General features: G+C 57.3%; 3 protein-coding genes across 5 annotated transcripts; all 3 read right to left on the bottom strand.

The window, feature by feature from the left end:
- Positions 1-252: 252 nt before the first annotated feature.
- Positions 253-4910, bottom strand: IQCC (IQ motif containing C). Its single transcript, XM_077788542.1, has 4 exons — positions 4840-4910; positions 3589-3742; positions 2108-2217; positions 253-1505 (listed from the first exon to the last, which is right to left on the bottom strand). Exons 1-4 carry the CDS (start codon positions 4903-4905, stop codon positions 1383-1385), a joined length of 453 nt encoding a protein of 150 aa, XP_077644668.1. The 5' UTR covers positions 4906-4910; the 3' UTR covers positions 253-1382.
- Positions 4911-5101: 191 nt separating this feature from the next.
- Positions 5102-8930, bottom strand: CCDC28B (coiled-coil domain containing 28B). The gene is made up of 7 exons (XM_077788477.1): positions 8857-8930; positions 7816-8018; positions 7147-7301; positions 5779-5933; positions 5622-5671; positions 5259-5501; positions 5102-5153 (listed from the first exon to the last, which is right to left on the bottom strand). Exons 2-7 carry the CDS (start codon positions 7968-7970, stop codon positions 5102-5104), a joined length of 810 nt encoding a protein of 269 aa, XP_077644603.1. The 5' UTR covers positions 7971-8018; positions 8857-8930.
- A 1099-nt stretch (positions 8931-10029) lies between these two features.
- On the bottom strand, positions 10030-21148 carry TXLNA (taxilin alpha). Of its 3 annotated transcripts, XM_021539441.2 has the most exons (12): positions 20968-21148; positions 19847-19980; positions 18309-18635; positions 16767-16858; positions 15553-15723; positions 14456-14650; positions 13650-13769; positions 13437-13511; positions 13005-13097; positions 12564-12659; positions 11790-11894; positions 10030-10518 (listed from the first exon to the last, which is right to left on the bottom strand). In XM_021539441.2, the coding sequence occupies exons 2-12, from the start codon at positions 19953-19955 to the stop codon at positions 10477-10479; spliced, it is 1425 nt and encodes a 474-aa protein (XP_021395116.2). In that variant the 5' UTR covers positions 19956-19980; positions 20968-21148; the 3' UTR covers positions 10030-10476. The 3 variants fall into 3 exon arrangements, with proteins under 3 accessions (XP_021395116.2, XP_021395114.1, XP_021395115.1); XM_021539439.3 differs by having other exon boundaries at positions 10030-11894; XM_021539440.3 differs by lacking the exon at positions 20968-21148 and adding an exon at positions 20367-20484 and having other exon boundaries at positions 10030-11894.
- Positions 21149-21506: the final 358 nt, after the last annotated feature.

The following is a 21506-nucleotide window of genomic DNA, read 5'->3' as shown; positions in this document are numbered from 1 at the left end:
CCACCTACCCCAAACCCTCCTGGGCACCCCAAACTCTCCTATGCATTCCTTGGGCACCCCAAACCCTCCTGTGCATCCTCCTGGGCACCCCAAACCCTTCTGTGCATTCCCTGGGCACCCCAAACCCTCCTGAGCACCCCAACCCCTCCCTGCTGAGCCCAGCCCATGTTTCCATGGATGCAAAGGCAGCAGCAGAAGTTGTGGCCACGTCCAACACCCTCAGAGAAATCAGGGAGCCAGGCAGGAACAGGCTCAGCATCAGGAAAAGTTGTTTGGTTGTTTTTTTGGTTTTTTTTTTAATTCCCAAAAAAATAAAAACAATTCCAGAGCAGAAGGATCCAGATCTGCAGTGTGCACAGAGGGCTCAGGGCAGGGAGGCACAGCACCACGTGGGAAGTCCCTTTGTGAGGGACCTGGAATGTCCCTGAGCTGAAGGAATTGACACAGCACCAGCTCCTTTCCTGCCTCTGCCCTGGGAGACAATTCCAGAGGCAGAGGAAAAGCAGGAATAAACAGGAATCATCCCAAGGATCAGGGGGATGGGCCCTCCCTCCCCAGCTGCACAGCAGAGACGGGGAACTGCTCCCAAAAATCCAACCCTTGGCCACCCTGGGTGTTGCAGAGCCACCCCAAGCAGGGATTCCCAGAGCTGTGTGGGAAGAGCTCTTTCCTGAATCCCCAAACAGCCCCAGAATCCTCAAACAGCTCCAGGGCTGGGAATGCCAACCCTGCAATTCCCACCTGGATCTCCCAGCTCAGCCACCAAACACGGATCTGGTGGCACAGCTGCCCTCAGGAGCTGCTGCTGCTCCATCCTGCTGGGAACAGACACCCACAGAAGGATTTGCTGCCATTTTCTGCATCCCAAGGAGCTGGATTTGGGATGTAGGCCACCCTGGATATCACAGAGCCACCCCAAACAGGGATTCCCAGCTGGAACCCTCATGGCTGTGTGGGAAGAGCTCATTCCTGAATCCCCAAACAGCTCCAGGGCTGGAATGCCAACCCTGCAATTCCCACCTGGATCTCCCAGCTCAGCCACCAAACATGGATCTGGTGGCACAGCTGCCCCCAGGAGCTGCTGCTGCTCCATCCTGCTGGAAGCAGACATCCACAGAAGGATCTGCTGCCATTTTCTGCATCCAAACAGGGATTCCCAGCTGGAACCCTCATGGCTGTGTGGGAAGAGCTCATTCCTGAATCCCCAAACAGCTCCAGGGCTGGAATGCCAACCCTGCAATTCCCACCTGGATCTCCCAGCCCAGCTCCCTCCAGGACACTCCTCGGGGCTGCTGCTGCTCCATCCTGCTGGCAGCAAACCCCCCCAGAAGGATTTGCTCCCATTTTTCTGCATCCCAGGGAGCTGCAGCTGCCCTGGTGCCTCAGGGCTGCTGCTGCTGCTGCAGCTGCTGCAGCTCCAGGGCCTCTCCCCAGCAGTGCAGGAACTCGGGAATGCTGCTGCAGGCATCAGGAGGAATTCCCAGCTTCTGTTTCAGCAGCAGGAACTGCCAGAGAGAGACAAAACCTGCTTTGGATTTGCTTGCTATTTGCTTTGATATTTCTTTGTATTTTCTATTTCCTATTTTCTTTCTCTTCTCTTTTATATTTTCTATTTCCTTTTATATTTTCTTCATATTTTCTCTTATATTTTCTATTTCTTTATACTTTCTTTGATATCTCCTTTACATTTTCTTTGATATTTTCTTTGCTATTTCCTTTCTATTTTCTTTGATATTCCTTTCTATTTTCTCTGCTATTTCTTTTCTATTTTCTTTGTAATTCCTTTCTATTTTCTTTGATATTTCCTTTCTATTTTCTTTGCTATTCTTTTATATTTCCTTTACATTTCCTTTGCTATTCCTATTTTCTTTGATATTTCCTTTATATTTTTATTTCCTTTCTATTTTCTTTGCTATTCCTTTCTTTTTACTTTGATATTTCCTTTCACATTTCCTTTAGATCTCCTTTATACTACCTTCATATTTTATATTTCTTTCAATTTTCTTAGCTATTCCTTTACATTTTTTTTTAATATTCCTTTCTACTTTGATATTTCTATTTTCCTTTCCATTTCTTTGACATTTCCCCCCCAGCCCTGAGCCCTCACGTGTTTCCTGCTGGCCACGGCCTGCTGGATCCAGAGCAGCTCCAGCTGCAGCTGCAGCCGGCGCCGCTGCAGCTCCCGGCGGGGCAGCGCCCGCAGCTCCTGCAGGATCCCTGCAGGCAGGGGAGAGGCCAGAGATCAGCACCCGGGGAGCTCAAAATGCGCCCAAAATCCACCCAAATTCTGCCCAGAATCCACCCAGAATCTGCCCAGAATCTGCCCAAATTCTGCCCAGAATCCACCCAGAATCTGCCCAGAATCCGTACAGAATCCACACAAAATCTGCCCAGAATCCGTACAGAATCCACACAAAATCTGCCCAGAATCCGTACAGAATCCACACAAAATCTGCCCAGAATCCGTACAGAATCTGCCCAAATTCTGCCCAGAATCCACCCAGAATCTGCCCAGAATCCATCCAGAATCCACCTAGAATCTGCCCAGAATCCACCCAGAATATGCCCAAATTCTGCCCAGAATCTGCCCAAATTCTGTACAGAATCCACCCAAAAGCTGCCTAGAATCCACCCAGAATCCGCCCAGAATCTACCCAAAATCTGCCCAGAATCCACCCAAATTCTGCCCAGAATCCACCCAGAATCCGTCTAGAATCCACCCAGAATCTGCCCAAAATCCACCCAGAATCTGGCCAAAATTCTGCACAAAAACTGACCCAAAGTCCACCTCAGAAAGAGAGAAGCCAAAGATCAGCACCCAGGGAGCTCAAAATGCACCCAAAATCTGCCCAGAATCCACCCAAAATTCACCCAGAATCCTCCCAGAATCTGCCCAGAATCCACCCAAAATCCTCCCAGAATCTGCCCAGAATCCACCCCAGAATCTGCCCAAAATCTGCCCAGAATCTACTCAAAATCTGGCCAAAATTCCGCACAAAAACTGACCTAAAATCCACCCCAGAAAGAGAGAAGCCAAAGATCAGCACACGGGGAGCTCAAAATGCACCCAAAATCTGCCCAGAATCTGCCCAAAATCCACCCAGAAACCACCCAAAATCCACCCAAATTCTGCCCAAAATCCACCCCAGAATCTGCTCAAAAATCCACACAAAATCTGCCCAGAATCTACCCAGAATCTGCACAAAATCCACCCAGAATCTGCCCAGAATCCACCCAAAATCTGCCCAAAAATCTGCACAAATTCGGCACAAAAATCTGCCCAAAATCTGCCCTGGAACGGGAGAGGCCAAAGATCAACACCCAGGGAGCTCAAAATGCGCCCAAATCTGCCCAGAATCTGCCCAAAATCCGCCTAGAATCCACCCAAAAATCCACCCAGAATCCGCCCAAAAATCTACCCAAAATCCGCCTAAAATCCTCCCAAAATGTGCCAAAAAATCTGCCCAAAATCCTCCAAAATCTGCCCAAAAATCCACCCAAAAATCCCCCAAAATCCTCCCAAAACCTGCTCAAAACCCTCTGAAATCCACCCAAATCCTCCCAAAATCCCCCAAAATCCCACCAGACCTGGGCTCTCGCTGCTCTCCGTGTCTCCTTCCTCCTCCTCCTCCTCCTCCTCCTCCCCCCCGGGGCTCGGGGCCCCCAAATTTGGGGGGTCCGGGGGAGGGGCACGCCCCCGTCCCTCCCCCACCTCCTCCCCGGTTTTCCCGGGATTTGGCTCCTGAAGGAAAAGGTATAAAAAAATAAAGAAACATATGGAAATATCAAAGTAAATATTAGAATACATGAAAGGAAATATATAAAATATAAATAAATAGATAGAAATAGGAAAGAAATAAGAAATAAATATTACAATACACTAAAGAAAATATATGAAAAATAAAGAAACATACAGGAATATTGCAGTAAATATTAGAATACATGAAAAAATATAAAATATAAATAAATACATAGAAATAGCAAAGAAATATCAAAGAAAATATTAGAATACGTGAAAGGAAATAAATATAAAGAAATATATAGAAATATATAGAAATATCAAATATTAGAATACATGAAAGTACAGAAATATCAAAGTAAATATTGGAATACATGAAAGAAAATATATAAAATATAAAAAAATATATAGAAATAAGAAAGAAATCTGAAATAAAATATTAAAATACACTAAATAAAATAAATAAAATAGAATACACTAAATAAAATAAAATATATTTCAATATAGAAATATCAAAGAAAAAACTAAAATACACAAAAGAAAACATGGAAAATATAAAGAAATAGATGGAAATAAGAAAGAAAAATGAAATAAATGAGATTATTACCGGCTGCCCCAGGTCCCCCTCGAGCTCCAGCAGCAGCGCCTCGAACTCCGCCCGCGCCGCGCGGAGCTCCCGGCGCAGCAGGAACCCGCGGGCCCGGGCCTGCACGGGAGCGGCGCTGGGACCGGCCGGACCGGGACCGAACCGAACCGAACCCAACCGGGCCGGGCCCGCGGGGCCGCCGAGCGCCGCCGCCACCGGCAGCGAACGGCGGCTGCGGCACCCCCCGCGCCCAGATGTGCCCACGACCCCTCCAGATGTGTCCTCACCCCTTCCAGATGTGCCCACGACCCCTCCAGATGTGCCCTCACGACCCCTCCAGATGTGTCCTCACAGCCCCCCAGATGTGTCCTCACAGCCCCTCAGATGCGCCCCCCCAAGCGTCACTCAAGGCCCCGTCCGCCCTTCTCCGTCTCCGGCTGCCCCGGCCCCGCTCCCGGCCCCGCTCCCGGCCCCGGTCCCGCTCCCGCAGCCCATCCCGGTGCCGGTCCCGCACCTGCAGCCCGGTCACGGCGCGGAGCAGCCGCCGCCGCTCGGCCTCGGGCCCGGCCTCGGCCGCCATGGCCGCGCCGCCGCCTGGTGACGTCATCGCGCCGCGACCGCCGCCATGGCGGGAGGGGCGGGGCCGGGGGGCGGGGCCGGGAACGGGGACACGGAAAGGGACGGGGATGGGGACGGGGATGGGGATGGGGACGGGGACGGGGATGGGAATGGGGATGGGGATGGGGACAGGGATGGGGACGGGGACAGCCCCGGGGTCAGGGCGCCGCGTCCTCCGGGTCCGAGCTCTCGGCCAGGTGCAGCTTCTGTCTGAGAGCGGGTCAAGGGCATCGACAGCAGCGGCACTGGCACCGGTGTCATTGTCACTGCCACCCCGTCACTGCCACCCCGTCACTGCCACCCTGTCACTGTCACCCTGTCCCTGCTGGCATTGTCACTGCTGTCATTGTCACTGCCGCCCCGTCACTGCCACCCCTGTCACTGCTGGCATTGTCAGTGCTGGCATTGTCACCACTGTCATTGTCACTGCCACCCCTGTCCGTGCTGGCATTGTCACTGCTGGCCTTGCCACCACTGCCACTGTCACCACTGTCATTGTCAGTGCCACCACTGCCATTGCCATCATCATCACTGCCACCACTGCCACCACTGTCACTGCTGGCATTGCCACCACTGTTATTGTCACTGCCACCCCCCTCACTGCCACCCTGTCACTGTCACCCCATCACTGCCACCCCTGTCACTGCCACCCTGTCACTGTCACCCCATCACTGTCACCCCGTCACTGCCACCAGCCAAGGATCCATGGAGCTGCTGAGCTCTTCCAGCTGTGGGAGCAAAGGCAGCGCTGAGGGAGCGGGGGGGACACGGGGGGACACAGGGTGACACGGGGGTGACACAGGGGTGACACAGGGTGACACGGGGTGGCACTGACGTGGGCCAGCAGCTGCTCCAGGTTCCTGTCGGCCGCCGCCTTCCTCCGCTCCTCGGGCGGCTCCTCCGCGCACACGGCCAGGCCGAAGTGCAGCCGCGCCAGCTCCTCCTGCATCTCGCGCACGTGCTCCAGCTGCTGGAAGGAGCACTCCTTCCCTGGGGACACCAGAGCCTGTCCCACCGCCCCTTCCTTCCCTGGGGACACCAGAGCCTGTCCCACCGCCCCTTCCTTCCCTGGGGACACCAGAGCCTGTCCCACCACCCCTTCCTTCCCTGGGGACACCAGAGCCTGTCCCACCGCCCCTTCCTTCCCTGGGGACACCAGAGCCTGTCCCACCACTCCTTCCCTGGGGACACCAGAGCCTGTCCCACCACTCCTTCCCTGGGGACACCAGAGCCTGTCCCACCACCCCTTCCTTCCCTGGGGACACCAGAGCCTGTCCCACCACTCCTTCCCTGGGGACACCAGAGCCTGTCCCACCACCCCTTCCTTCCCTGGGGACACCAGAGCCTGTCCCACCACTCCTTCCCTGGGGACACCAGAGCCTGTCCCACCACTCCTTCCCTGGGGACACCAGAGCCTGTCCCACCACCCCTTCCTTCCCTGGGGACACCAGAGCCTGTCCCACCACTCCTTCCCTGGGGACACCAGAGCCTGTCCCACCACTCCTTCCCTGGGGACACCAGAGCCTGTCCCACCGCCCCTTCCTTCCCTGGGGACACCAGAGCCTGTCCCACCACTCCTTCCCTGGGGACACCAGAGCCTGTCCCACCGCCTGGCAGAGCCAGCACAGCCCCATGGCACCGGCAACCAACCCAGCCCTGCCATCCCTGCTGGGGGTCCAGCATCCATCCATGGATCCATCGATCCATCATTCATCCATGGATCCAGCATCCATCCATGGATCCATCCATCCATCGTCCTCCATCCATCCATCCATCATCCTCCATCCATCCATGGATCCATCATCCATCCATCCATCCATGGATCCATCCATGGATCATTCCATCCATCCATCCATCCCTTCCCTATGGATCCGGCATTTTCCCCATCCCACCCCTTCTCCACAGATCCAAAATTCCCCAGCCTCAAAATTCCCTGGTCTGCTCCTTCCCCGTGCCTTGCCCATCCCACCCCAGCCCATGGATCCCATCCCACAGGCCCCATCCCACCCCAGCCCATCCATCCCACCCCATGGATCCCATCCCACAGGCCCCATCCCACCCCAGCCCATCCATTCCATCCCATGGATTCCATCCCACCCCATGGATCCCATCCCACGGATTCGATCCCATCCCATTCTGTCCATCTCACCCCACCCCATCCACCCCATCCCACCCCACGGGTCCCACCCCAGCCCTCCCTCACCGAACGCCTGCAGCTTTCCCGAGTGGAAGTCGCTGAGGAGGCTGAGCAGCCCCCGCTCCATCTCGCACACGTCGGACACGTCCGTGAGGAAGCTGTGCTGGAGCGGGGCGCCCCGGGAGCCGCCCGCGCCCGCCCGTGCCCGCTCCTTGCTCGCCCTGCGCGGGGAACGCGGCGTGGGCACCGGCCCGGCGGCTCCCCGGGTTCCTCCCGGTTCCTCCCGGGTTCCCCCCGGGTTCCTCCCGGGTTCCCCCCGGGTTCCTCCCGGCTCCCCCCAGTTCCCTCCAGGTTCTCCCCGGCTCCCCTCGGGTTCCTCCCGGTTCCCCCCGGGCTGCCCCAGCTCCCTCTGGGTTCCCCCCAGGTTCCTCCCGGTTCTCCCCCGTTCTCCCCGGTTCCCCCCTGCTCCCCTCGGGTTCCTCCCGGTTCTCCCAGGGTTCCCCCCAGGTTTCCCCCGGCTCCCTCCGGGTTTCCCTCGGGCTCCTCCTGGTTCCTCCCGATTCCCTCCCGATTCCCTCCCGGTTCCCCTTGGTTCCCCCGGGTTCCTCCCGGTTCTCCCCCCGTTCTCCCCGGTTCCCCCCTGCTCCCCTCGGGTTCTTCCCGGCTCCCTCCGGGTTCTCCCCGGTTCTCCCCGGTTCTCCCCGGTTGCTCCCGGTTCTCCCGGGCCGCACTGACCGGCGGGGCCGCGGCCGCTGCCGGGGCGAGGGCAGCGCGGGCAGCGGCAGCGCGAAGGACGCGCTCTTGCTCGGGGGCAGCGGCCGCGGGGCCCCGGCGGGCACCGGCTGGGCCAGGCAGCTCTGCGGGCTCCGCTTCTTCCTCCGCTCCTCCATGGCCGCCGCGGCACCGGGACCCCGCGGGCCACCGGCACGGCTCCTTCCCTGCACGGACACGGAGGCTCGGGACGGGACGCGGCTGCCCGGGGCACGGCGGGAGGGCTGGGGAGCCCCGGGACACCGGGGGACACCGGAGGGGTCCGGGGAGCCCCGGGGGGACACCGGAGGGGTTCAGGGAGCCCCGGGGGGACACCGGAGGGGTTCAGGGAGCCCCGGGACACCGGGGGACACCGGAGGGGCTCGGGGAGCCCCGGGACACCGGAGGGGTTCGGGGAGCCCCGGGATACGGGGGGACACCGGAGGGGCTCGGGAGCCCCGGGGGGACACCGGAGGGGTTCGGGAGCCCCGGGGGGACACCGGAGGGGTTCGGGGAGCCCCGGGACACCGGAGGGGTTCGGGGAGCCCCGGGACAGCGGAGAGGCTCGGGGAGCCCCGGGACACGGGGGGACACCGGAGGGGCTCGGGAGCCCCGGGACAGCGGAGAGGCTCGGGGAGCCCCGGGACACGGGGGGACAGCTACAGGCACCGGGATCCCCCGGTTAAGAAGCGACACCCACGGCCACCGCGAGCCGCGCCAGGGCTCGGTGGCGGCGGGAGGACCGGAGCAGGGGCTCGGTCCCTCGGTCTCCCGTTCCCGGGGGGCTCCGCTCTCTCTCCGCGCCCGGAGCTCGGCCGGGGCCTGACCCGCAGCCGCAGCTCCGGTCGGGCCCCGTCTCTCGATGGAAAAGAGGATTTCGGTCCCGAACCGGCCCGGTGAGAGCGGAGCGCACGGGGACCGTCCCCGCTTTGTCCCGCCGAGCCCCGGGCCCCGCCGGGACGGGGCAGCTCCGGGGCTGCGGAGCCGCTTTGTCCCCTTTGTCCGCAACCTCCGGCCGGGACTGACCTGCGCCAGGCCCGCTCCGGCCTCCGGGACCCGCCGGGCACCCCGAGCCCACCGGACACCCCGCGGCCGCCGGACACCGTCCGCACAGCCCGGGATTTGCATTTAAAGGCAAAGGGAACTTCCTCCGGGCTGCCCGCGGGATCCCCGGGCGTGACCCCGGGATCAGCATCCCGCAGGACCGGGAATGCGCCGCGATCCGAGCCCGCGGAGCCCCCGGGCCGTTCCTGCCACCCGCTCCCGGCCCCGGGTTTATTTACCCCGGGTCCCCTCCGGTGTCACCGCGGCGCCGCAGGATCCGTCCCCGCTGGAAGGAGCCGGGAAGGGCCGCCAGCCCTGGCGCAGGGCCGGGATTAAACAAATCCCGTCCCCTCCCTCCCCGCCTTCCAGCCCGAGCGCGGCTGCTCCGCTAAATCCCGGATTTTTAACCGATTTTGGACATTTTGGAGCCGATGGCGGCACCATGGAGCAGCCGGAGGGGGATGTTGATACCCCCGGGGCCGGCGGCTGCAGCACCCCGGGGTGGGAGAGGCCAGGTGACCCCCAAATTTCCTCCCTGAGCAGGGACATCCCGTCCACGGCAGCAAAACGTCCCTGCCGGCCTCCGCCAGGTCGCTGGCGCTGGAAAGGAGGAGCAGAGCTGGGGTGAGTTTGTGGTGATCGGGAGTGGCTGCTCCGCCGTGGGTGCAGGTGAGCCACGGAGTGCCCAGGTGTGCTGAGCACTCACACAGGGACAGAGATGCAAAGTGTGAACAGGAGGGGATAAAAATTTGAGTAAAGAAAAATTAGCTATGCAGCCTTCTGATGAGGTTTGGTGTTACTCTGGAAGGGCTGGAGCTTTCTGAAATTGCTTTCTGAAATCTGAGAAGGGCAGGTGAGCCACGGAGTGCCCAGGTGTGCTCAGTAACCACACAGAGTACCCAGGTGCAATGTGTGAACGTGAGGGGATAAAAAACTGGGTAAAGAAAAATTAGCTTTGCAGCATTCTGAAGTGACCTGATGTTACTCTGGAAGGGCTGGAGCTTTCTGAAATTGCACGGCGACACTCTGGGTATCGTGGCTGTCTCAGCTGTGACAGGACACAGGGAAGTTGTGTCCCACAGAGCCACCCCACAGCCCAAAATCTTCACTTCACCCCCCAGTGTGGTAAAGAAGAGAGACACCAGAGGCAGCAGCGAGGTTGGGAGTGTCTCTATTGGATACAGGATACACACGAGGAGGTTTCTGTACCTTAACAGGGAAAAGACAGAAAAATAAAAGGGGGTTTGGTGAATTTCTAAGGGGTTTTGCTTTAATGAAGTCCAGATCTCGGCAGCAGCCCTCGCTCAGCTCGGCTGGGTTACATTCATGGATCATCCTGGAGGAGCCACGCTGGGGCTGGAAGACAAAGCCACCAGAGCTCCAGGGACTGTCCCAGTGGATGCCCAGCCTGTGGAGCCTCAGGGCCTGTCCATCCTCAGCATTCCCGGGAATCCTCTGGAGGAGCAGGGGGCACGGAGGCAGCTCCTTCGTGGAGGGAAGGTGTGAGAGCAGCTGTGGTGCCAGGAGAGAATCCCAGAGGGATCCAGTGGCTCCATCCACGGTGGGGATCAGCTTCCAGCACAACGCTGGGAATAAAGTCTGTCACCAAGAGAAGCTGCAGCGAGGTTTGAAGCGAGTCCAAGTCTTCCAAATGAACAGCAAAATGACAAAAGTCTTGACAAACTGAGGAAAATCCCAAAACCTGGTGCCAGCAGGTCCCACGTGTGTCCCTAAACTCCCTCCCAGCACATCCAGGCCCCGCGGGGTGAGGCAGCACTGGGGAGATGCTCTTCCAGGCAGAGAGGGAGAGGAGAAGTGGGGCTGGGACAGCACAGGCACCCCCAGGCCGGGGGGATGCAGGAGCAGCCCCAGGAGCACGCAGAGCTCTGAGCTGGGATCCTCCTGGAGCCCCTCCCAGCCCCGTGGATGCCTCCAGGGCTGGGGCACCTCCCCAGTCCCTGTGCACAACGCTGCGAAACACTTGGGAATTAGACCTTTGGGTTAACTGTTTAATACACTTTGTGCACGTGTGCGTTCAGCAAAGAGGCAACTGTGAATTGTAAGGCGGTTTTGAGATTGGCAGGGCCTGGGAAGAGCAAGAATTCCCAAGGGTGGGAGCGGGCACCCCCTTCTCCTGCTTCTCCTCGTCCCCACTGCAGACCCAGAGCCCGCAGAGGGCAGGGGAACGGCCTCTGGTGCCCTCGGCTCGCCCACGAGCTGCCAGGAGCTCCCCCTGGGAGCAGAGGGAACGGGGAGAATCCAGCCCTGGGAATGCTCTGGGATTCTCCCAGCTCTGCTGTCACTCTCGTGACAGTGGAGGCATGTCCCTTGTAGCTGTGCAGGGGCACAGATCCCTGGCTCTGCTCTGCTGAGCCTGCCAGTGACAAGGTCCTTTAGTGAGAGGGACAATCAGTTGAAGCTCCATCTTTTCAATATTCACACAGGCAGGGAGCTGGGCCCTTCTGCTTCTTATGGATATCCATAGATAAAGTGTTGCCCTGCACATTTATATATATATATACATACATATATATATATATATATGTATAAAATCTTAAAAAAAACCCTCCAAAAAAACCTAAAACTAGGAAATCTCACATCCCCCAGGGAGGGCTGTGCCCTGTCCTTTCCCACCAAGGACGAGCAGAATGGAATCTAAAGCAGCTCCCAGGTCACCCTCCCTCACCCCAGCCGTGTGTCCTGCCCGGGGGGGCTCAGTCGGTGCCCCCGGTGCCCTCCTCAGTCCCGCTGTGCCCCGGTTCTGCCGGGATCCCCGCGGGGTCGGGGCTGCCCGGGGCCATTCCCGAGCTCGGGGAACGCGGAGCTGCCTCGGAGCTGTCCCGGGATGGGGATGGCTCCTTCAGGGGCTCCTTCAGGGGCTCTGGCAGCTCCGTGTGGGCACACAGGTCCTGCACCTTCTTGTTGAGGTCGTTGCGCTCCGTCTGCAGCGCCCGGCACAGCTTCTCCAGGCGCTGGATCTTCACCTGCAGCCCCTCCAGCTCCTTGTCCCGCAGCGTTTTCTGCAGGGAGAGGTGCAACCCCAGCGGGACGTCAGGGACAGGACGGGGGGCATGGTCTGACACGGAGGGAGGTGGGGTTGGGTGGGATATTGGGGTGAAATTCCGTCCTGAGAGGGTGGGGAGGCCCTGGCACAGGGTGCTCAGAGAAGCTCTGGGTGCCCCATGATCCTTGGGAGGCTCCAAGGCCAAGCTTGGGGAATCCTGGGATGAAATTCCTCCCTGTGAGGGTGCTGAAGCCCTGGCACAGGTGCCCAGAGAAGCTCTGGGTGCCCCTGGATCCCTGGGAGGCTCCAAGGCCAAGCTTGGGGAATCCTGGGATGAAATTCCTCCCTGTGAGGGTGCTGAAGCCCTGGCACAGGTGCCCAGAGAAGCTCTGGGTGCCCCTGGATCCCTGGGAGGCTCCAAGACCAAGCTTGGAGAAACCTGGGATAGTGGAAGGTGTCCCTGCCTGTCCCATGGCAGGGGGTGGAATGGGATGAACTTTAAGGTCCCTTCCAGCCCAAACCATTCCATGAGTGATTCTAGGGAAGCCTGAGGGGAAACCAAGCAAAACCTTCAGCACCCCAAGCACCAAGGAGCTTCTTCCTCCCTTTGGCCTCACAGAGCATGAGGCAGGACCTGTCCTGTGCCCACCCCACCCTCCCCAGCTGCTCCAGAGCCTCCCCTCACCTCTTCTGCCATCTCCAGGAGGGCCTTGTTGCTGCTCTCCCAGCGGGAGCGGTACATGGTGGTCTCCTTCTCCAGCTTCTTGATTTTCTTGGTCATCTACAGAATCACAGAAAGGGCAAAAATTGAGTCACAAATGGCCTGAGCTGGAAGGGACCCACAGGGACCACAATAAATAAACCCCAGGTCTCCTTCTCCAGCTTCTTGATTTTCTTGGTCATCTACAGAATCACAGAAAGGGCAAAAATTGAGTCACAAAACGTCCTGAGCTGGAAGGGATCCACAGGGATCACAATAAACAAACCCCAGGGAGAACATTGCAGTGACATCCCACAAGTCCTCATGTGTCACCCCAAATTTTGGGTGTAGACCCAAAACTAACTGGAATTACGGAGCTGGGCCTCTTCCAGCTCCCAGCAGCACGGAGGAAAAAGCATCACCCACCTTCTCCATCTCCTGTTTGAACGTGGTGAACACTTCACTGCTTTTGGAAAGGGTGTTCTGGAACTCCTCAAACTTCTCTGTGTACAGAGCCAGCTGTGGAGAGAGGCAGGGAGCTCAGTGCCTGGAGAGGGGAGAGGCCAGCCAAGGGCTGAGCTGCTGCCCTGGGACGTGGACAAACAGCAGGAGCTGCTCTGCCAAAGGCAAATTCTGTCCTAGGGAAACATCCTCGGAGCAGAGTGCTCCACAAATTCCTCCTGGCCTGATCCCGTGACTGCTCCCAGCACTGGGAAACAGCCCCTGAACAAAGTCTCAGCTCATAAAAACAAACCCAGCAGGGATCTTCTGCCTCTCTGTTTTCCACATTAAGGAGCTTTGGGTTGTTCAGGGAGGGAGGGAAATCCCCAAACAAAATGGGCTGAGCAGGGAACTCACCTGCTGCTTGAGGTGGGTCTCCTGCTGCTTCATCAGCTCACACATCCTCTGTGATTCCACAGCTTCCTTCAGCAGCTGGGGAATAACAAAGCAGTTATCTGGGAATGCTCTTGGCACAGCAGGGCTCCAGCCTGGCTCCTGGACATGCCAAAATCTGGGATAACGCCCCAGGATCCACCAAAAAGTTCCCCAAGCAACTGCTGCAACACTTACAAAATCCTTCTCCCGCTGGTGCCTCTCCTCTGCCTCCTTCAACATCTCCTGGGCCTGCTGCAGTTTGGCGTCCACCAGCTGCTGCTGCAGCTCCTTGTGCTTGAACACCTTGTCAATGTGCTGCAGGGGGAACAACCACAGCTCAGGGGACACACCCAGAGCCTCCTCCTCCCCTCTGGCAGCTCCCTGTGGGAATCCAGAGATTCCCTCTGGCTGCCCTGGGACCATGGACAGAGATCACAGACAGTGTCTCTGTCCAGAGCCCCCAGAGACACTGGCTGTGATCTCTGTCCATGGAAAAGAGTTTTCAATCTCACAGGATGAATTACCAGCTCTGAGTGTTTGATATTAGTAATAATTAAGTGTGGCACGGGTGCAAAAGCAAAATTTTAGGATTCTAGATGAGTGGTCCAAAGGGGACACGATGGAGGAAATTGGGTGTGCCTTGTCCTTTTTCTCCTTCTTTATGCCCTCCATGTCTCACTGTGGTGTTGGCATTTTTCTGTTGGTTCAGGCTGGGGACACACTGTCCAACGTAGGTGACAGATATTGGCACGTTCTTGTCAATCCAGCCCAGGGAGTTTCTGGTATTGAATGTTTGTCACATCCCACTGAGGGCAGAGCCCCACACGCTGCCCTGCAGGACAGAGCTGGGCAGGGCAGCAGAACATGTGAGAGAGAAACAGAATAAACAACTTGGAAACCAGCACAGACCAATTATGGCTTCTGCTTTGGCAGCGGGGCTGACAGACAGAGACTTTTACAATCTGGGAATCACCTGAACACCACAAATTCCAAGAACCCACCTCCTCCCTGAGCTCGTACTGCTCGATGAGCTTCTTCAGCCTCTCAGCCAGCTCCATGTTCTCCTGGCGCAGTTTGGAGTTGCGCTCGTTGTGCTGCTCCATCTGCAGCTGGATGTCGTTCAGCGTCACCTGGAAGTGCGAGGTCACCTCCTTCCTCTTCTCCTCCTCCTCCCTGGCGCGCTGCACGCCCTCCTCCTGTGGGAGGGAAGGGAGGAACTTCCCAAAATGATGTTCCCAAGCCACCCAGCCTGCCGTTGTTCCTTGTTTCCATAAGGAAAGCTTCCCAAATTGATGTCCTTATATCCATCAAAAAGACTTACCAATATGACCCAGCCTCCCATTACTCCTTATTTCCATCAAAAAAATTCTCAAAATGATGTTCTTACGTCCAGCTTCCCAAAATTCTGTTCCCAACCCATTCAACCTCACATTATTCCTTATTTCCATGAGGAAAACTTTCCAAAATGATGTTCTTACATCCATCAGCAAAAGTTTCCAAAATGATGTTCCAAACCCATCCACACTCCCATTTTTCGTTATATCCACCAGGAAAACTTCCCAAAATGATGCTCCAAACCCATTCAGCCTCCCATGATTCCTTATTTCCATCAAAAAAACTTCCCAAAATGATGTTCTTACGTCCATCAGGAAAACTTCCCAAAATTATGCTCCCAACCCATTCAACCTCCCATTATTCCTTATTTCCATGAGGAAAACTTTCCCAAAATGATGTTCTTATACTCACCAGGAAAACATTCCCAAAATGATGTTCTTATACTCACCAGGAAAACATTCCCAAAATGATGTCCTTATACCCACCATGAAAACTTCCCAAAACGATGCTCCCAACCCACCCAGCCTCCCGTTTTTCCTTACATCCACAGGAAAGGACTCTGGCCCTTCCCCTTCCCTCCCTCCTGCACAAACCCTGAAATGCCAGCTGGGATCCTGCAGGTGATGCTGCCCAACACCAAAATCCCCAAATCCCCAAATCCCTGGCGGCAGAGCTGGGGCAGCCCTGGGGAAAGTGAGGCTGCCCAAAGGGCTCAGGGAGAGGGATGCAGGATTTGGGAAGGGGCAGGGATGAGGGGTGTCACCTTGAGGGTGCGGTTGTGCCTCTGCAGCTCCCGGCACAGGCTCTCCAGCTTGCTCCTGGCCAGGATGGCCTTGCTGTGCTCGCTCTGCAGGTGATCCTTCTCCTGCACCAGCTGGCTCTGCTTCTTCTGCAGGATCTTCATCTGCTTCTGCGAGTTGCGGTGCTCCTCCAGCTGCCGGGGGAGCGGAGGGTGTGGGGGGCAGCAGGGCAGGGCTGTGTCCCCCCCGAGGGGACAGCAGCTCGCTGTGCCACGAGGACAGCGGGTCTGTGACACCCCTGGGCACGGCAGGAGTGACACAGAGCCCTTTCTCCTTCCTCAATTCCCACCCTGCTGCAGTTAGGAGCTCCACGTTCCCCCAGCTTGTCCCCCCACGGACACTTTGGACAAGCATAGGCAGCCCCAAACCTCCTCCAGTTCCAGATCCACACTTGCAGCTCCACCTTGGCTCTGGTTAAACTGGCATCAGGGGGTGAAAACACTTCTGAGGATGTTCCCAACCCATCCACCCTCCCATTATTCCTTATTTCCACCAGGAGAACTTCCCAAAATGATGTCCTTATACCCACCAGGAAAACTTCCCAAAATCATACTCCAAAACCATTCAGCCTCCCATTCATTATTCCTTATTTCCATGAGGAAAACTTCCCAAAATGATGTTCTTACGTCCACCAGGAAAACTTCCCAAAATTATGCTCCAAACCCATCCACCCTCCCATTCATTATTCCTTATTTCCATCAGGAGAACTTCCCAAAATGATGTTCTTATACCCACCAAGATAACTTCCCAAAATGATGTTCTTATACCCACCAGGAAAACTTCCCAAAATGATGCTCCCAACCCATTCGGCCTCCCATTATTCCTTATTTCCATGAGGAAAACTTCCCAAAATGATGTTCTTATACCCACCAGGAAAACTTGCCAAAATGATGCTCCCAACCCATTCAGCCTCCAATTATTCCTTATTTCCACCAGGAAAACTTCCCAAAATCATACTCCAAACCCATTCGGCCTCCCATGATTCCTTATTTCCACCAGGAAAACTTTTTTGTTTGCACCCAGATTTGCCAAAATTCCTTCTGCTCACGCTTCGCCATCGCCACCGGGCTGCACCCAGCGACACCCACGCTCTGCTGGGCAGAGACCCAGCACTGCAGGGATCCCACAAAGCTCCAGTGGGAGCCTGGAATGTCCCTCCCCGAGCCCCAGGACTCACCAGCTCAGCGTATTTCTTGCACAGAGCTGCCAGTTTCTCCTCTGACGTGCTCAGGGTGTTCAGGGTCTGCATCAGCAAAGTGATTTCCTTGCCTGGAAGGAGATGTGGAATGGGAATAATGCAATAAGCGGGATAAAAAATGGCTTTACGTTGAGTTCTGGCTTGGAAAAGGTGAGAAAAGGAGGAGCTGAGCAGATTCCCAGTGTACTCCCAGGATTTCCCCGTGATGGGAGAACTGGAGCAGCTGGATTTTGGAGGGGGAAACCAACCCTGGGTTGGCTGGAGCCAGGTGTGCCCAGCAGAACAGAAACCCACAAAATTCAGAGGCTGCACGGGGTGCATTCCTCACTCTCACAGAACAGCAGGAAGTTCTCAAAGGCTGATAAACGTGGGACAAAACACATTTATCCATGCACTGATATCCTTGGGAACAGCTGGAGCAGGGAATCCCTCACCTAAACCCCTTGGGAGCAGGGAATTTTCCCCCTAAACCCCTGGGGAACAGGGAATCCTTCCCCTAAACCCTTGGGAAGCTGGGAATCCTTTACCTAAACCCCTGGGGAGCAGGAAATCCTTCCCTATAACCCTTGGGGACCTGGGAATCCTTCCTCAAAACCCTTGGGGAGCTGGGAATCCTTCCCCATAACACTTGGAGAGCTGGGAATCCCTCATCTAAACCCCTTGGGAGCTGGGAATCCTTTACCCAAACCACTTGGGAGCAGGGAATCCTTCACCTAAACCCTTGAGGAACTGGGAATCCTTTACCTAAACCCCTGGGGAGCAGGAAATCCTTCCCTATAACCCTTGGGGAGCTGGGAATTTTCCCCCTAAACCCTTGGGGAACTGGGAATCCTTCCCCATAACACTTGGAGAGCTGGGAATCCCTCACCTAAACCCCTTGGGAGCAGGAAATCCTTTACTCAAACCCCTTAGGGAGCTAGGAATCCTTCCCCATGACCCTTGAGGAGCTGGGAATCCTTCCTCAAAACCCTTGGGGAACTGGGAATCCTTCCCCATAACACTTGGAGAGCTAGGAATCCCTCACCTAAACCCCTTGGGAGCTGGGAATCCTTTACTTAAACCCTTGGGAGCTGGGAATCCTTTACTTAAACCCTTGGGGAGCTGGGAATCCCTCACCTAAACCCTTGGGGAACTGGGAATCCCTCACCTAAACTCTTGGGGAACTGAGAATCCCTCACCTAAACCCCTTGGGAGCTGGGAATCCTTTACCCAAACCCCCTGGGAGCAGGGAATTATTCCCCTAAACCCCTTGGGGAGCTGGGAATCCTTCCCCATGACCCTTGAGGAGCTGGGAATCCTTCCTCAAAACCCTTGGGGAACTGGGAATCCTTCCCCATAACACTTGGAGAGCTAGGAATCCCTCACCTAAACCCCTTGGGAGCTGGGAATCCTTTACTTAAACCCTTGGGGAGCTGGGAATCCCTCACCTAAACCCCTTGGGAGCTGGGAATCCTTTACCCAAACCACTTGGGAGCAGGGAATTTTTCCCCTAAACCCCTTGGGGAGCTGGGAATCGCTCACCTAAACCCTTGGCTTTCTTCTTCTCCTGAGCTCTCTTCTGATCCCTGTCTCCAGCCTCCTCTCCGGGCCGGAATTCCTCGGTGCCCTTGGAGTTCTCCTTCTCGCCGTTGAGCTCGGGGCCGCCCGGCTCCTGCTCCCCGTTCCTGGGGGATTCGCTCCGGCCCTTCTCGGGCTCCTCGGGCTCGGGGGCATCGCCCTGCCCGCCGTCCTCGCCCGGGTTCTCCTGGCTGGCATCCACACAGTAGGTGCTCAGGATGTCCTCCAGCTGCCGGCTCAGCTCCTCCGAGACGTCGCGGGAGGATTTGGGATCCTCCTGGCTCAGGGCAGCTTGGAAAGGGGGGAAAAAATTAAAAAAGAACATAAAAAACCAAAACAAAACAAAAAAAAAATTGAGGCTTCCCTCCCTTCTCTCACCCAGGGAATGGGAGGTTTTTCCTGGCTGGACTTGCAGCAGGAGAAGCTGCTTTGTTCCATTGTCAGGGAATTCCCAACAGTTTTGATCAGCAGAGCATGACCAAGCCCCTGACATCTGTCAAGAGGGAGAATATCCCCCTCTCCACTCCTTTTTTTTTCTTTTTAAGGGAAGCAGGTTGTGTGTGAGGTTTTTACCTCCCTCCCAGAGGAATTGGCAGCTCCAAGGCTGGGATTTTTAGCATGACAATGGATTTTAAACCTGGGGAAGAGCAGCTGGGATCAAACAGGGATGGAGCAGGCGGAACGTCCTGGCAGCGGGCTGGAGAGGGGAACTCCTCCAGGACTGCACACACACAGGAAAAGGGGAAAAACCCCAGGATTTTCAACCCTGGAAAACCAGGATTTTCTACCCTGGAAAACCACAGTTTTCTGCTCTGGAAAACCACAGTTTTCTGTGCTGGAAAAGCAGGATTTTCTATCCTGGAAAACCAGGATTTTCTACCCTGGAAAACCAGGATTATCTGCCCTGGAAAACCAGGATTTTCTTCACTAGAAAACCAGTATGTTCTACCCTGGAAAACCAGGCTTTCTGCCCTGGAAAACTACGATTTTCTGTCCTGGAAAACCAGGATTTTCTGATCTGGAAAACCAGGATGTTCTACCCTGGAAAACCAAGACTTTCTATCCTGGAAAAGCAGGATTTTCTACTCTGGAAAACCAGGCTTTCTGCCCTGGAAAACTATGATTTTCTGTCCTGGAAAACCAGGATTTTCTGATCTGGAAAACCAGGATGTTCTACCCTGGAAAACCAGGACTTTCTGCCCTGGAAAAGCAGGATTTTCTGCCCTGGAAAAGCAGGATTTTCTACCCTGGAAAACTAGGATTTTCTGATCTGGAAAACCAGGATTTTCTGACCTGGAAAACCAGGACTTTCTACCCTGGAAAACCAGGACTTTCTGACCTGGAAAACCAGGATTTTCTGCCCTGGAAAAGCAGGATTTTCTGCCCTGGAAAAGCAGGATTGTCTGCCTTGAGCTGGACAAGCAGCTCCCTGTCTCGTGGCAGCTCGACGCCGCCCTCGCCCACCGCAGGGCCGGGACCCCCCAGCCCCAGGGGTCCCCCACCTTCCGCGGGGGCTGCAGCCTCCGGAGCGTCTCCCTCCTCCAGCCCCATCCCGCCGCTCCTTCTGGAAGGACGTGGAGCTGCTTTGGCCTCCGTTGCCTGGTTCTTCATCACAGCCCGTGCACCCCCTCGGGCTCTGCGGGGACAGAAAGGCTTTGAGGACATCTGCAGGATTTTGGGAGCCATCAGCAGCAGAAGCTCCGTGCTGAGGGAAGCATCTCTCCACTCCCGGGTTTGTGTCGGGATAATTCCCGTTGGAATGCCGCTCTGGAGCAAGGCAGCAGCTCCCAGCCCGCAGATAAACGGAATTTTCCCTCTGGGCACAACCCCCGCGGCCCTTTCTGTCCTTCCCAGCTCTTGGATTTCACACCTGAGCCAAAAATCGGCACCTGCACGGCACAGAGGGCAACTCCTCCTGAATTCCCTGGCTGAGGAAGCCCGAAATTCCAGCTCCTCATCCTCACCCGTGAGGGGTCGGGATGGTCTCAGCCTCCCCATTCTCACCCAAATTCCCATTATCACCCAAATTCCCATTATCATCATTGTCGCCCTCATTGGGAGCTGCTGCTGCTGGACCGGGGGGAAAGGAGGAGCCGTTCCCGGTCACACCGGGGCCGTTCCCCGGTCACACCGGGGCCGTTCCCGGTCACACCGGGGCCATTCCCCGGTCACACCGGGACTCCTGGAAGGAACACCGGAGGGCAGAGCGGCGGCAGAGCCCGGCCCGTGTCACCGCCCACGTGCGGGGTGTCCGGGGCACGGCCCGGCCCTTCACCGGCACCTGCCCCGCGCCTCGGGCGCTCCTTTTCCCCGCGCAGCTCCGGGGCACGGCGGCGATAACCGGGGCACGGGACAGATAACCGGGGAATGGGAGGGATAACCGGGGCACGGCAGCAATAACCGGGGCACGGCAGCAATAACCGGGGCTCGGCGGCGAGAACCGGCCCCGCACCCCCCCGGGAGCCCCCGGCCCATGGCTCCCCGGGCACCGGCAGCCCCGTCCCGTGCCGCCCCCGTTCCACCGGGCCCCCCCCAGCCCCGTTACGGCCCCGGTGCCCCACCCCCCCGTTAAAGCCGCCCCGCGCCGCCCCCTCCCCGCACCGCGGTGACGTCACGCGCGCACCCCGTGACGTCAGCGCCGGCGGTCTGACGCAGGTGTGGCCTGGTTCCTCGCGCTCGGCGGGCGCCGGTGCCCGGCGGGTGCCGGTGCCCGGGCGGTGCCGGTGCCGGTGCGGTGGCGGCGGTACCGGCGCTGAGGGAGCGGCTCGGCCCGGGCCTCACAACGGCCGCGCGTGCGCCCGCCCGCGCCGCCGCCCAATCAGCGCCCGCCGCGCGGGGCCTGCCGGGAGGCACCGGGGGAGAGGCGGCAAGCGCGGCGGGAGGCGCTGAGGGGACTACAGCTCCCGGCGTGCTCCGCGAGAGAGCGCCCGCGGGGACTACAGCTCCCGCCGTGCTCCGCGCGGCGGTCGCCATAGGAACTGTAACTCCCGGCCTTGCTCTGTAGGCCTGGAAGGAGAAGAGGAAGAGGAGGAAGAAGGGGAAGGAGACTGTATCCTACAACTACCGCCATGCCCCGGGGTTGGGGAAGAGGAGGGTGAGAAAGGAGGGGGAACTGTGGCCTACAATTCCCGACATGCCCGGCGCACGGCTGCCTTGGGGAAC

The sequence above is a fragment of the Lonchura striata genome, chromosome 26 (assembly GCF_046129695.1).
Source record: "Lonchura striata isolate bLonStr1 chromosome 26, bLonStr1.mat, whole genome shotgun sequence".
NCBI classification, from domain to species: Eukaryota; Metazoa; Chordata; class Aves; order Passeriformes; family Estrildidae; genus Lonchura; species Lonchura striata.
This window is presented reverse-complemented; position numbering and strand designations above follow the sequence as displayed.

Bases quoted from the DNA above. Each gene is read 5' to 3' on its own strand.
- IQCC (XM_077788542.1), bottom strand. From the start codon at position 4,905: ATGGCGGCCGAGGCCGGGCCCGAGGCCGAGCGGCGGCGGCTGCTCCGC. The intron at 3,743-4,839 runs GTGCGGGACCGG...CTTTTCCTTCAG, and splicing joins GCGCCGTGACCGGGCTGCAG to GAGCCAAATCCCGGGAAAAC. The intron at 2,218-3,588 runs GTCTGGTGGGAT...CCCTGCCTGCAG, and splicing joins GGAGAGCAGCGAGAGCCCAG to GGATCCTGCAGGAGCTGCGG.
- CCDC28B (XM_077788477.1), bottom strand. From the start codon at position 7,970: ATGGAGGAGCGGAGGAAGAAGCGGAGCCCGCAGAGCTGCCTGGCCCAG. The intron at 7,302-7,815 runs GTCAGTGCGGCC...TTCCCCGCGCAG, and splicing joins CAGCGGCCGCGGCCCCGCCG to GGCGAGCAAGGAGCGGGCAC. The intron at 5,154-5,258 runs GTGACAGTGACA...ACCCGCTCTCAG, and splicing joins ACAATGCCAGCAGGGACAGG to ACAGAAGCTGCACCTGGCCG.
- TXLNA (XM_021539439.3), bottom strand. From the start codon at position 19,955: ATGAAGAACCAGGCAACGGAGGCCAAAGCAGCTCCACGTCCTTCCAGA. The intron at 18,636-19,846 runs GTGGGGGACCCC...CCCCTTTCCAAG, and splicing joins GGCTGCAGCCCCCGCGGAAG to CTGCCCTGAGCCAGGAGGAT. The intron at 13,512-13,649 runs GTAAGTGTTGCA...GTTATTCCCCAG, and splicing joins ACCAGCGGGAGAAGGATTTT to CTGCTGAAGGAAGCTGTGGA.